Raw genomic sequence first — 14329 nt, forward strand, 5'->3', positions numbered from 1 at the left:
AGCTGCTGGAAGTGGTGGCCAGCACGTCCCTCGGCCTGTGCCGCTTCCAGCAGCTCCCATTGGCCTGGAGCAGCGAACCGCAGCCACTGGGAGCTGCGATCTGCCAAACCTGCAGACGCGGCAGGTAAACAAACCGGCCCGGCCCGCCAAGGGCTTTCCCTGCACAAGCGGCAGAACAAGTTTGGGAACCACTGGTCTAGTAGATGATCCAAATATGATATTTTTTCAGCAGAGGACTTACAGTTCCCACTTTTAAAACAGTATGTTCTGGGAAAAACTCATAAAGTTGACATCATGATATTTGCATTAGCCACAAAATGTATTAGAAGGTTTTGAATTCTGTGCACGTGTTCTTGGGACAACCCAATTAAAATAAGGGTTGTGTTGCCAAAATTATGTCTCTGGGCACTGTGCACACGTAATGGGGAAATTCTACTTTGATTTATAATGGAATAACAGATTGAAAAGGGTGGAAACCAGTGCACTGTTTGACCCAATTTGCTAATAAAGGCCCCAATCCTACAATGTGCTCTGTGTGGGTCAGCCTCTGCATCTATGGAGCCCACTTCATGGGTTGGAAAGCAGTATTCCTCCAGTGGGGTTTCATCGGATACATTAATGCAGAACAGGGCCTGTTATATGTGCATTAGCTTTAACTTTCCATTTCCTTTATTGTGTTGTATTTTAATCACAATCTTAATTTTATTTGAAGATGGGTTTGTATTTGAATCTTACAAATAATTCATGTTAAGCACTATTAAGAATAGAGATGATATTCTTTGGGGGAAATGCCTAGCTAGCACAATGGGATCGTAACAGGGGGCCTGTGGGTGCTACCACCACATGTTAAACAATAATAAAAATAAAGTAAGAACCAGGACCAATGCCCAACTAAGTAGTTAGTCTTAACTCATTGCACTATGGTTTTAGTCACCCAGCTCCCATAGACACTAATGGCAGTTATAAAGCTTAATCCCTGTCCACCTAATTGAGAATATAGCCCTGTGATTTTTGCTGTTATAAGAACCAAACCATGACTTGTCAATCACAGATTTGTGGCCAGTGACCATGAATCAATTATAAGTACAAAGGTACATATGACAAAAGTATATAGCTTTGTACTCCTATGGAGTACTGTGGGACCCCTTTCTCAGCATTGCCCCTCAGTTTACCCATGTTACAGCTGTCCTGTTTTTTTAAGATCACTGTTATAGTGCATTGGCTAAAGCAGGGGTGGGCAAACTTTTTGGCCCGAGGACCACATCGGAGTTGCACAACTGTATGGAGGGCCAGGTAGGGAAGGCTGTGTCTCCCCAAACAGCCTGGCTCCTGCCTCCTATCCACCCCCTTCCACTTCCTGCCCACCTCCCAACCCCCGATCCATCCAACCCCACCCTGCTCCTTGACCTCTGACCACCCCCTCCCAGGACCCCCCGCCCCAACCGCCCCCCAGCACCCCACCCCCCGCCACTCCCTGTCCCCTGACTGCCATGACCCCTATCCACACCCCCGCCCCTAACTGCCCCCTGGGGACTCCACCCCCTATCCAACTGCCCCTGCTCCCCGTCCCCGACTACCCCCCCAGCACCTCCACCCCATCCAACCACCCCCTGTTCCCTGACCCCTGACTGCCCCCTGGGACCCCTCACTCCCCATCCCCTGACCATACCAGCTACGCCGCCTCGCTGCCCAGCAGGAGTGTCGGGCCAGAGTGCTGGCGGTGCAGTGTGCTGAGGCTGCGGGGGAAGGGGAACAGTGGGGGAGGGACTGGGGGCTCAAGGGCCAGGCAGGACGGTCCAGCAGGCCTGATGTGGCCTTAGGGCCATAGTTTGCCCACCTCTGAGCTAAAGCATTGTTTACAGTATTGTTGGAGCAGTGTGTGTCCCAGGATATTAGAGAGACAAGATGAGTGAGGGAATATCTTTTATTGGGCCAACTTCTGTTGGCGACAAGCTTTCAAGCCCCACAGAGCTCTTCTGCAGGCCTTTTCCCAGATGACTTGTCTGCTAGGGTTGGCAACCCTCCAGGATTGTCCTGGCCGCTCCAGGAATTGAAGATTAGCTTTTAGTTAAAGGTTGTTACAAGGAAGAGGGAGAAAAATTGTTCTCTCTTTAACCTCTGAGGATAGGACAAGAAGCAATGGGCTTGAATTGCAGCAAGGGCAATTTAGGTTGGACATTGGGAAACACTTCCTTTTGGGGTGGTTAAGCACTGGAATAAATTGCCTAGGGAGGTTGTGGAATCTCTATCATTGGAGATTTTTAAGAGCGGGTTAGACAAACACTTGTCCGGGATGGTCTAGAACAGTGGTGGGCAACCTGCGGATCTGATTGCGGGCTGCGAGACATTTTGCTTTCGTTGACTGTCCGCAGGCACGGCCCCCGCAGCTCCCAGTGACCATGCTGGCTCTGCTTCCCACAGCTCCCATTGGCAGGGAACTGCAAACCGTGGCCACTGTGAGCTGCAGGGGACCGAGCCTGTGGATGGTCAACGTCAGCAAAATGTCTCTCAGCCCGCAATCAGATTACCCTGATGGGCTGCATGCGGGCCGCGGGCCGCCCACCACTGGTCTAGAACTTAATCCTGCCCTGCGTGCAGGGGGACTGGACTCCATGACCTCAAAGTTTCTTCCAGTCCTAGGATCTGAAGCACTTGTCCAGAAGCACAAGCTTTACAACCCGCAGCAGGCTGCACAGCCTGATCGCATCTTGGCAGGCACCGAGGGCCTGGAAACACTGGCTGGCCTCTGGCCGATTGGCTGACGGGGCCAGGGAGGCAGGAGGGGTGAGCAAAACCGGGAACAGCTGAGCCACGTGGTTTCTGAGAAAGGACTCCTGGAACTAGAAGGCAGTGATTGAGAGGAAAGCGAAAGTTAAAGCAGCCTGAGGCGGGGAAATGGAGGTTACCTTGAGCAGCTGTGTCCCTGGCCCTGTGCCCTCGCTGGGGAACGAGCTGATTTCCCCCCCTTCCCTACTGCATTCTGTTAGCTCGGTGCTTGACCAGCTAGCAAAATAGGGTGTTTGAATCATTTAACAAATGCTCTGCCTGAAAATCTGCCAGGCCGCTTGACTGCCTGGTGCATTTTTAGCCGGTTGCTGTGCCTCCGGCCTTTGCTGTCATTTGAATGCTTGACTTTTCAGCCTGATGCTGCTCCTTCAAGGTGTGCTGGAATAATACAGAGGCACCGCCTGCAAGGAACGTGGCCAGCTGAATATATCCGCATCCTCCTGGCAGCCTCGAGCCCTTTCAATGCAAAGGATTCCAAAGCAAGTTTACACCAATGACCCATGGAGTGCCATCAGTTTTTAAGCAGAACACCCCCATTGCTTCCTCCTTGGTATGGCGTGGTGCACGTACAAGCATCACTGAACTGCAGCCACCTCTGGGTTGGAAGATGGGTGTCAGGTAGTTGCCAACACATGTCAGGATGTTGGTGGAAGAGAAGTAACATAGTTTTTGTTTATAGACAGTGTTTGTCACCAAGACACTGATTAAAAGGGCAGAGACACAGGACCAGTATTTTGAAAACAGCAAAAGCAATTTTGATCCATCGTAAAAATACAACCATAATATCTCCTTTGTTGTTGCAACATGATTTTGCAATTCTTCTGTTGGTAATAAAACTAGAGGTGTTACATATGTGTTAATAGAAAATTGGGGTGGAAATGAGCTATTGTGGATTTTATTAAGCACTGACAATGTGCTTGACACTACTATACACACAATACAGACACTCACGCCAAATCTAGACAAGATGGATTCAAAGCAGACAGGATGCACTGGGAAGTACAGAGGAGGAAATAATCATGATGGTTTTGTGTGTGTGATGACTTATTGACTCATTTTTTCTGGGTACTTGTGGAAGAAGCGACCTTTCACGAGGGGGGTTTAAGTTATAGAATCACTGGTTGCCATGCCATGGTTAGGTTTGCAGCTATACTTTCTTTCCAAATCTTCTTATACCGCCATTATTTCCCCTAATTTTTAGTAAGGAATGAGCTTATTGCTCTGAATATTTTCGGGTTTCCTCACACGTAGAAGTTTTTTTTTCTTAGAGTTTAAAAACTCTACGATAAAGAGCTGTCAAATAAGACACTGTGAAAAATGACCCACTTTTTACATTTGGAATAAAACATCTCATAGTTTGTCAACCACCAGTTAAACACATGCTACGCTGGCATTTGTTGACATGTATATTGTGGAAGCTAGACATAATTTGATTCTGAACTGCTTAAACTGTTTAAAATTAATTACAGGTTAACTGTATGTGGATGGAGGCAAACTTCACCAGATTCTGTATTATACAGTGGGAAGAAATAAGATGCAAAGGGTTAAAAATAGGACATACAAATATAGTTGGCCTTTCCCATTTCTAAATTTATAACTAAGATTTCCATGTAAGATACAGTAGTTTTTGACTGCTGAACAACTACAGCCAGAAAGCAAAAGAACGTTCCTTATTATCTTCCCTGACAATTAACGTCATTCCCTCACTGGATTTTCTGATAGTTTATTTTTGTTTCATGTTATCTTTCCTTTATGATTTTCTTTGGAGCCTTGTATTAACTGATATTCACAGAAATAGGGGCATATGTTGTTCCTCCTGAACAGGAAAAAAAGATTGGCAAAACAATGGAAGAATAAAAGTTTGGGCTTTGGAACAGGCCTCCAATACGTACGCCTCCTTTCCTGTTTTACTTTGGGATCTGTCTATAGATATTGTGCTAATGAAACAATTTTCAAAATGTCATTGTCAGGGAACAAAATCCAGATGCAAAGTGCATATGGTAAATCTTGTGGATTGTAATCCTGCTGAGGTCTGGTTATAGGTATTGTCTTTTTAAGTAGAAGAACCAGTTGGCAACTGAAATTTTCATGTTTCTGTTTAATTCGTTGCATGGTGGTGATCTGGCAAAACTCTAAATTCAGCATATTTGTTGTCTTGTGATCTCTAGACAATTTTTGACTTTGCAGCTGCGAAGTACACAGAAAGTGAAAGTGCAGTTATCAGCTGCTGTGTCCCTGCTGAGCTGGTCCACCACCTTATTCTTGACACCAGGAAGGTGATGAGCTTCCCAAAGACGGAGTGCCTCTTGACAGAGAGTCAACGAGTGTGCTCCCCGTTGCCTGTCGATGTAGAACATCGAGGCTGTGTTGTCCATCAGGACTCGTACCACCTTGCACGACAGGTGGGGCAGGAAGACTCCACATGCCAGCTGGACTACTCAGAACTCTTTGACGTTTATGTGCAACTTTTGACTCCTTCAGGGATCACATCCCTGGTGTTGAGGTCACTGAGATGCGCACCCCAGCCGAGGTCCGAGGCATCCAACACCAATTCGATGGAGTGGGGGACTTGTTGAACGGAACCCCCTCTAGGACTGTCCTGTGGTCAGTCCACCATTGCAGTGAGGTAAGTATCGCCTGGGGAATGGTAACGATCTTTTCCAGGGAGTTTCGGGACTGGGAATAGACCGTCCCCCGCCATTGTTGCTATGAGCTGATTGCCAGGAGGATTGTCCTGAGTAGGGCAACCTTCCTTTTGGACATGGCTGATTGACAGGCCGGCAATTGGTGGTGTTTGATGCCCAGTCGGTACTGGGCCCTTGAAGATGGTTAGGGCTGGTCCCGGAGTTCTTGCTGGGTGGCACGTGCCTCAGAGGGTCTGCGCCAATCTACTGGCAAGGTACGCCTCGAGTCCCTCGATCAGTGCCCCCAGTGCGGGGACCAAAGGGGGCTCTGGTGAGCCTGCCTCTCCTGTCCTGAGGCATGACGGCTGTGGGTGGGCGAACGCTGGCGGGACGTCCCTCTCAATGGGGAACGGTGCCGCTGAGCGGGAACACACATATCGGTCCCAACGCAGCTTTTCCCCGAGACCGGGGTACCGCAGGGAGCTGGTGTGGGTGGCACCAGGAGCGTCAGGATCTCCTGAGCTGTTTGAAGGGCTTCAGGCATCAACGGCACCTGAAGTTGGCTGTGGCCTACACCACTATCTGGAGTTGCAGGCAAGGCATGGGATGGGATGGGCTGCACTGCTCGACTTGAGCTGGGGCCCGACTTCCCAAGGGGGATGTTGAGCTGACCGACACAGGCCTTGGCTCACCCCCTGCCCTCTCCTTTCGCTTGTGGGAGGTAGGAGATCTTCCCCTCACAGTCTTTTTCAGCTTCTTGACCGGAGCCGTGGAGGGAGACCAGCTTGTGGACACTGCCAGCAGAGCACTGCGCATGGTGCAGTCAGACCGCTGCTCCGGTGCCGGAGTGAGTGCCGACTCCATTAGGAGCACTTTCAGACTGATATCGCACTCCTCCTTCGTCCTAGGTTTAAAGGACTTACAGACATGGCACTTGTCATTTATGTACCTTAGGCAGCTGGTATGTGGATCGCTGATGGGCATAGGCCATTTGCAGCAATTGCAGGGCTTAAAGCTTGGGGACCGGGGCATGCCCTGACTAACGAACTTCGGGACTAACAAAGAGTTTGAGACTACTAAGGGTAACTAAGAAAACTACTATGTATAAGTACTTTACAGGATTTCAAAGTTCACAAGAACAGAGAAGGAATCAATGCTAGCCAAAGCAGCAGACATTCCAGCACCGTCACTGTTGGCAAGAAGGAACTGAGGGTGGGGGGAGCCAGTGGTGCCCCTTATACCACACCATGTGGGCGCTACTCCAGAGCTGGTTCCCCTACAGATACTGCTGAGGGAAAAACTTGCAGCATCAGTGCATGTGGCGAGCACACACCTAATATGGAATGGATGTGAGCAAGCACTTGAAGAAGAAGAATCTGTGTTCCCAAGGGTCTTATTCTTTCAAATCTGATTTTTTTGACCATTAGCCTTTTGTTTCCAACTGGCCAGAGCAGAGCTAAAATATGGGACACCACAGCGATTAACACAGTCTTCTAGGTGGTTTATAAGGTCAAGAATATTCTGTATGCAGTGTTGGGTTTTTTTGTTTGTTTTTTGATTTTAGAAGCTGTGACGCATGGCTAGAAAAGGTTAAACATCCTGCAAAATAACCCTCAAAAGATATGTGGAGGGGGAGAGATAATGTTTGTGTTTTGTGTATTTACATATGTATGAGTAGGGTCAACAACGTAATCAACAGTCCCTGTCTATGCTGTATGCTGATAATTCAGAGATCTAAAGAACATCCTATTATTTAAATGAATTGTAAACATGGGCTATCTCGGTATTCATCTCTCTTTGAAATGGTGAATGGTAGAGGAACAAGAAAACGGCTTTATGTTAATTTGTATAGCTAAGTACCGGTGATGGACCTCCTTCAAAGTCATCCTAATTACTTTTTGTTCCCTGAGGAACTCCAACTTGTCAAAAGACATGCAATTGACCAAAAGATCCTTGGGTCCTGATTCTGTCTTCTCAGATCTGCTTAGGCGTCATCAGGGGAAATTTGATTCGCAAGACAGAGATCCCATTTATGCTGGAACGCCCTGAATATGAAATTTGGACATTGGACTATGACCTATGAACTGAATTCTAAAGGAACTCTTGCAACTACAAAGCTCACCATCTGTGATATGAATCTGAACCTCAATGGATTGAACTCATATCTGTATGTATATTGATCTTTTAACCATACTTGCTCTCTTTTGTTTTTTAATAAATTTTAGTTTAGTTGATAAGACTTGACTGTAGTGTGTATTTGGGAGGTTGTGTCTGATCCTTTGGGATTGGTAGAACCTGTTCTTTTATATGATGAAATAAGATTTACAGAAATTTTCATCATATTTGATGTGGGTATCTGGATGGAGGCCTGAGGCTAGATCACTTTAAGGGAACTGTGTTGTTTGGACTTCTGAGTAACCAGTAAGGTAATAAAGAAACTGCTTTATGCTGTCTTGGTGAACCTAAGTATTGGAATATCCACCAGCTTTATGGGGATTGTCTGCCCCATTCTTTGCAGTTCAGCCTAATTGAATGACCACAGCTGGCTCCCCACTAGGACCCCGGTCACAGGAGCATTATAGGTTAAACAAACTGTGTGATGGGTGAAATTCTGTGGCCTGCGTTGTGCAGGAGGTCAGACTAGATGATCATAATGGTCCCTTCTGACCTAAATATCTAATATCTATGAACATGCTGTGGTGTGGAGAAAGTGAATAAGGAAAAGTTATTTACTTGTTCCCATAGTATAAGAACTAGGGGACACCAAGTGAAATTAATGGGTAGCAGATTTAAAACAAATAAAAGGAAGTTCTTCTTCACTCAGCACACAGTCAACCTGTGGAACTCCTTGCCTGAGGAGGTTGTGAAGGCTTGGACTATAACAGGGTTTAAAAGAGAACCGGATAAATTCATGGAGGTTAAGTCCATTAATGGCTATGAGTCAGGATGGGTAAGGAATGGTGTCCCTAGCCTCTGTTTGTCAGAGGGTGGAGATGGATGGCAGGAGAGAGATCACAAGATCATTACCTGTTAGGTTCACTCCTTCTGGGGCACCTGGCATTGGCCACTGTCAGCAGACAGGATACTGGGCTGGATGGACCTTTGGTCTGACCCAGTAGGGCTGTTCTTATGCTGGATGAATTTGATGCTTGCCTCTTTAAATGTCTCAGTTCACACTGGTGATTCAGACTCAAGAACAACCAAGGCTACTGAGTCCTCCCACTGTTGTCTTATCTTTAAAAGTCCCACAAGTATCCAACAGCAAAACAAAATCTATTTTTATTTCTATTAGTCATATAAATTACAGAGATTATCAAACTATATACACGGTTTAATATCAGTTCTGTGCTATTATGTTTCTGGAGAATTACTTACGGTCATTGGTTTTTCAAAGTTTGACTACATCCCCCTGACTATGTACAAATCATTCAGACTAGACAGCAGAAAAAAATATATTCATTTATTTTAAACATACTCCATTTGCACAGCAAAGAGATGCCAGTTGAATCAGATCATTGGGGCTCTCCCTCCCTTTGCTTTCCCAACAGTTTACAATTGAGGACAATACTAGTGGGGAAGATCTGGACTCCCTACTGCTTATTCTGCTTCTAACCATCTACTCTGATCTTATATCCCTGCCCCAGTGGATTTTTCCCTGTGTTGCTACTTGGAGGTGCTCATAGTGGTTGTGTGCACTGACCCTTACTTCTCATGACCAGAGGAGCAAGAATCCTAAGATTGTTCTAGAACTTCTCTAGAACTTTTCAATTTAATAGTACTATCAGCTATCAGCCAAGCCACTAGGATAAGAGCTAAAACAGGCCCACCAAAGGTAATACATTGGTATTGTTTTACTTTCAGGTCCCAGATACATTATCAATTTAAATGTGAGAGCCTCCAGGGATGGCCCACAAAAGGCCTTAGTAAGATACCTTTGGAGGTGCCTAACAAAATGGTACGGTAAATGTTGAGTGGGGATTGGGGGGAGTAGGCATGAAATCCTGGCCTCACTGAAGTCAATAACGAACCTCATTATCTTCTGTGGGGCCCGGATTTCATCTCAGGTGCTTAAGGGCTTGCCTACACTTAACATGCTCCAGTGGCACAGCTGTCCAACTAGAGTCCCCACCTGCGGAAGGGAAGAAACAGACTGACAGAGCCAGAAGAGTTCCCAGAAGTCACCTACTACAGGACAGGCCCAACAAAGAAAACAACAGAACGCCACTAGCCGTCACCTTCAGCCCCCAACTAAAACCTCTCCAACGCATCATCAAGGATCTACAACCTATCCTGAAGGACGACCCATCACTCTCACAAATCTTGGGAGACAGGCCAGTCTACAGACAGCCCCCCCAACCTGAAGCAAATACTCACCAGCAACCACACACCACACAACAGAACCACTAACCCAGGAACTTATCCTTGCAGCAAAGCCCGTTGCCAACTGTGCCCACATATCTATTCAGGGGACATCATCACAGGGCCTAATAACATCAGCCACACTATCAGAGGCTCGTTCACCTGCACATCCACCAATGTGATATATGCCATCATGTGCCAGCAATGCCCCTCTGCCATGTACATTGGTCAAACTGGACAGTCTCTACGTAAAAGAATAAATGGACACAAATCAGATGTCAAGAATTATAACATTCATAAACCAGTCGGAGAACACTTCAATCTCTCTGGTCACTCGATTTCTGATCTCAAAGTGACTATCCTTCAACAAAAAAACTTCGAAAACAGACTCCAACGAGAGACTGCTGAATTGGAATTAATTTGCAAATTGGATACAATTAACTTAGGCTTGAATAGAGACTGGGAATGGCTAAGTCATTGTGCAAGGTAACCTATTTCCCCTTGTTTTTTCCTATACCCCCCCCAGATGTTCTTGTTAAACCCTGGATTTATGCTGGAAACGGCCCAACTTGATTATCATACACATTGTAAGGAGAGTGATCACTTTAGATAAACTATTACCAGCAGGAGAGTGGGGTGGGGGGAGGTATTTTTTCATGCTTTGTGTGTATAAAAAGATCTTCTACACTTTCCACAGTATGCATCCGATGAAGTGAGCTGTAGCTCACGAAAGCTTATGCTCAAATAAATTGGTTAGTCTCTAAGGTGCCACAAGTACTCCTGTTCTCTGTGCAGTTGTAGCGCTTCACTGTAGACACTACCTACACTCATGAAAGGGGTTCTCCTATGGGCATAGGTAATCCACCTTCTTGAGAGGCAGTAGTTAGGTTAACAGAAGAATTCTTCCATTGATCTAGTGCTGTCTACATGAGGACTTAGGTTGGCTTAACAACGCCACTTGGGTTGTGGATTTTTCATACTCCTGACCGACATAGTTAAACTGATCTAATTTCTAGTATAGACCAGACCGATGTTGTACCTCACTCTTTGCTTGTACAAATGCATATTTTGCTTGCACAATTAAGTATGCTCCAGACTGCATACTTCCCAGGCAGAACTTGGATATCTATCTTTTGTAAATTGTCAGTGTTTGTTATTCTAAAACAGTTAATTTGTCATGGGTAATTCTGAGAAAAGACAGACTGTCATGACTAACAGTAACATGACTGCTTTAAAAAGGCAAATGACCTTTTATGTTAAGAACCAGTTATTCTGCTTATTTACATCTGTACCTGAGGCAATTTAGCTCTTTGTAACTTTGCACTATGACGAGGTGCATGTTTGACGGTACTCAGCAAATGAAGCAGCTCTTTGGTCTCCGTTTTATCATTCAGTGTGTCCCTAAGGCCTCGATTATGGCACACCATCTAAACCCTGCATTGAATAAGGACTGTTTCTTTATGGGCTTTTCTGAAGTACTCATCACAGTGCCTCACAACCATGAATAAATGTACCCTCACAACTGTCCTGCAAGACACAGAGATTTTATTAACCCTGTTACAGATGCGGAATGGAGGCACAGAAATTTAGTGACTTTTGAAGTGTAGTGCCTCTAAAGCAGGGGTAACCAACAGGTGGCCCGCGGGCCAAATCCAGACCGCCAGATACTTTTAAACGGACCCCGAAATCTTTTTATTTACTTATTATTGCTATTATTTTTATTATTTTCTCTGGAGTCTGGACCTTGACCGAGAAATTTATACCATAGCAAAAACTAATTTACTACCCACCCTTGCTCTAAAGTTTCTAGAGAACTCTTCTATTTCCATGATCCCCTTCTCCTCCCTCTTCCCTTCCATGGATTTTACTGGAGGAAGATAAAATCTGTCCCTTTGTACTGAAAGCAGTTCATGGCAGGAAAAGCTGACTCCTGGCACCTACGGTCAGTGTAATGAAGGGATGGATGAGAACCTTTAATTTAAAATAAAAGCAAAGAAATAGACTTTATAAAAACAGAACACGAAATGTACAGCATAAATCCTGATTTTCTGAACACATCTTAAATCCCTGTAGTTATTCTAAGGTCTTGCTTTCAAAATGTTCCATGAACAGAACATCTCCATCCTACAGTAAGTCTTGTTTTACAGCAATACTGCAGTCCTTATTTCCATAAGCAGGCCCACTGGGCTAAATTCATACCTAGTGTAACGCCACAGAAGTCAATGGAGTTGCACACCAGGGAAGGATTTGGCCCATTGAGTTAAGAGGTAATATTGCCTTGAGTGAGGACTTCAGTGGCAGGCCCCAAATGATGCCAGATGTTTGTAACTCCAGTGACTTCCCTTGGGAGGCTTCTGATTTCCATGCATTTGAAAGTACACATAGGCCCAAGAAGAACATGGCATTGGCTTCCAGGAAACCCTTATTTACAAAGCTGCAGAAACAACTTCTTTTTTTTTAACTTTCATTTTATAAAGTATTTTGGCTGCTTTGTTGCTCTTCATGGTGTCTGAATTTCAGTCAGCTGAATATGGAGAACTCAGCTAGAAGAGAGGAATGAAAACATCAGCTTTAAGGCAATTACTGCTGCATATTGAAAAACAAAACTAAACAAGCCACAGTTTGCTCAAATTATTTCCAGTGACAAACACACAATCACAGTGCAAACTAAGCCCTGACTTATGTAATGGTTCCACGCCCTGGCCTCTTAAAGAGGCACTGTCTGGTAGTTTAGGTTTAGACCCTAGAACTATACAGAGGGAGATGCCCCACGCACACCCCCACTCACACTCTGGGGAAATTAGGGGCTTGTTTACCTGGGGACTTTGCATGTGGCAAGCTGAGAAGTGGATAGACAGCACACTAACTTGCTGTGCACTAACTCGCCACCTGGACTCTGCTGCTGTCCACTAAAAGTTCCCTCTTGCCACATACTGAGTGTTTGTCTTCACGTACAGTGCCGCAGCTGCGCCGCTGTAGCGCTTTGGTGAAGATGCTCTATGCTGCTGGTGACAGGAGAGCTTCAAATCACACCAGCCCAGCTTCGGTCCCCAGATATTTAAACCCGGGAAGAAATGCAAGAACCTGTCCTGCTTTGGGTGCAACTTGTGAGGCTGAGCCTCCTCATGCTCTGCAGAGAGCTCTGAATGCCGTTCTTAGCAGGCAAGTAAAATAGAAAATGATTTTAAAATAAATAAATACATTTGTAATGTAACTTTTAAGTCTCTCCATGAACTTTTAATGAATGTTTTGTATTTGTTTAGTTAAGACATTTCAGTTCACCTTTAACATCTCTGAGACAGACCCATCGACACCATGCAGCTGGAGTAGTCATTTTCATTAGTGCAAAGTGTCTGTAAAATGCTACCACAACAGAAATGGCAACTACATAAAATGCATGGCAATGGGTGCATCAAGCCCCCTGTGTTATCTGTAAAGTCGGTATAATACTTACATACAGTTCTGGGTGTTGAAGCTTAATTAATGTGTGTACAGAATTTTGAGATCCTTGCATGGACTTTTGAGATCCTTGCATTGCGAAGTGCTAAGATACAAAGTTCATAGTACAATGGTCACCATGAAAAAGACATTTCCTACCATACTGAAGAATTCAACTGCATTTAGAATAGGAAAGAACTGCGTTATCTCCCATAGCTCTGTATGGGAACTGAAGGCAAGTGCTGACTTTTTAATGGTTACAACTGTACTCTCACCCTTTTGCACTGCAAAAGAAGCCTTTCTCTCCACTGGTAACTCTTTCTCTCCACAAAGTAGACCCCATTTGCTTAGTAGTAAATTATGAATGAAAAAACTTGCAACATACAGCAGTTTCAATCACTGTGGGACTCAGGTGTTCTCTCAGCACAGCATAAACACTTGGAGACATGGGAAGAAGATCTGATGGAGAATGTGGATCTGTGGAATCATACAGGCTTAAAAGAAACACAAATAAAATAAATAACCTTAAAGATGATTAGGAAATAATGGGAAGAAACCCCTTTGCAACTTAATGCATCAATAAGGGACATGAACGTAATCATTCCATGGTAGATCGGTGTTTGGGTAACACGGATGTAGCAGCAAGTAGCCTGTGAAAGAGCCAACTGCATGCTAATGTCCTATTAGCCCACAACATCAATGAGAATACCTTGAAAAGATATAGCTGCAGGAACACACACAAAACCATACTGTACACTTTGTGCTACTCCAGGAGCACAAAGGTGCCCTAAACCTTGTTTAATCTGTTAATTCTGTCTGCGTAGGGGGATCTTCCTGTGATCAGGAACTGCAGAGGCGCTCCTATACCACTTTCTGGCCACTTGATGCAGGAGCTGTAGTCAGGGAAAGAAAGGTGAAACCCAGCTGCCGTACCCAAGATTCTAGGGGACATTAAAAGTTGGAACACATTAGAGGAGCCTAAAGGCTGCTCTAATTTATTTTGCATACATTCCTGATGCATAGACAGCATCAGGACTGGGGAAGAAGAGGTGGTTTTAAAGCCCTCTTTACTTATTCCCCCAGCCTTTCATTGAGCACTCCTTTGCCAGGCCAGAGAATTG

At 45.2% G+C, this 14329-nt stretch overlaps 1 protein-coding gene across 8 annotated transcripts in view; it reads right to left on the bottom strand.

Annotated features, from left to right (window-relative positions):
* Window positions 1-8692: 8692 nt before the first annotated feature.
* Window positions 8693-14329, bottom strand: part of STAT4 (signal transducer and activator of transcription 4) — a 62224-nt gene continuing 56587 nt past the window's right edge. For 2 of the 8 annotated variants that reach the window (XM_073306206.1, XM_073306211.1), the window contains exon 22: window positions 8693-13702. In XM_073306206.1, coding sequence (XP_073162307.1) covers window positions 13567-13702 — 136 coding nt within the window. In that variant the 3' untranslated portion in view covers window positions 8693-13566. Of the gene's footprint in view, window positions 14102-14329 lie in introns of all 8 variants that reach the window. The other 6 variants (XR_012154337.1, XM_073306210.1, XM_073306205.1 and 3 more) reach the window with 6 other exon arrangements.

This window comes from Lepidochelys kempii, chromosome 11, assembly GCF_965140265.1.
Source record: "Lepidochelys kempii isolate rLepKem1 chromosome 11, rLepKem1.hap2, whole genome shotgun sequence".
In the NCBI taxonomy this organism is placed as follows: domain Eukaryota; kingdom Metazoa; phylum Chordata; order Testudines; family Cheloniidae; genus Lepidochelys; species Lepidochelys kempii.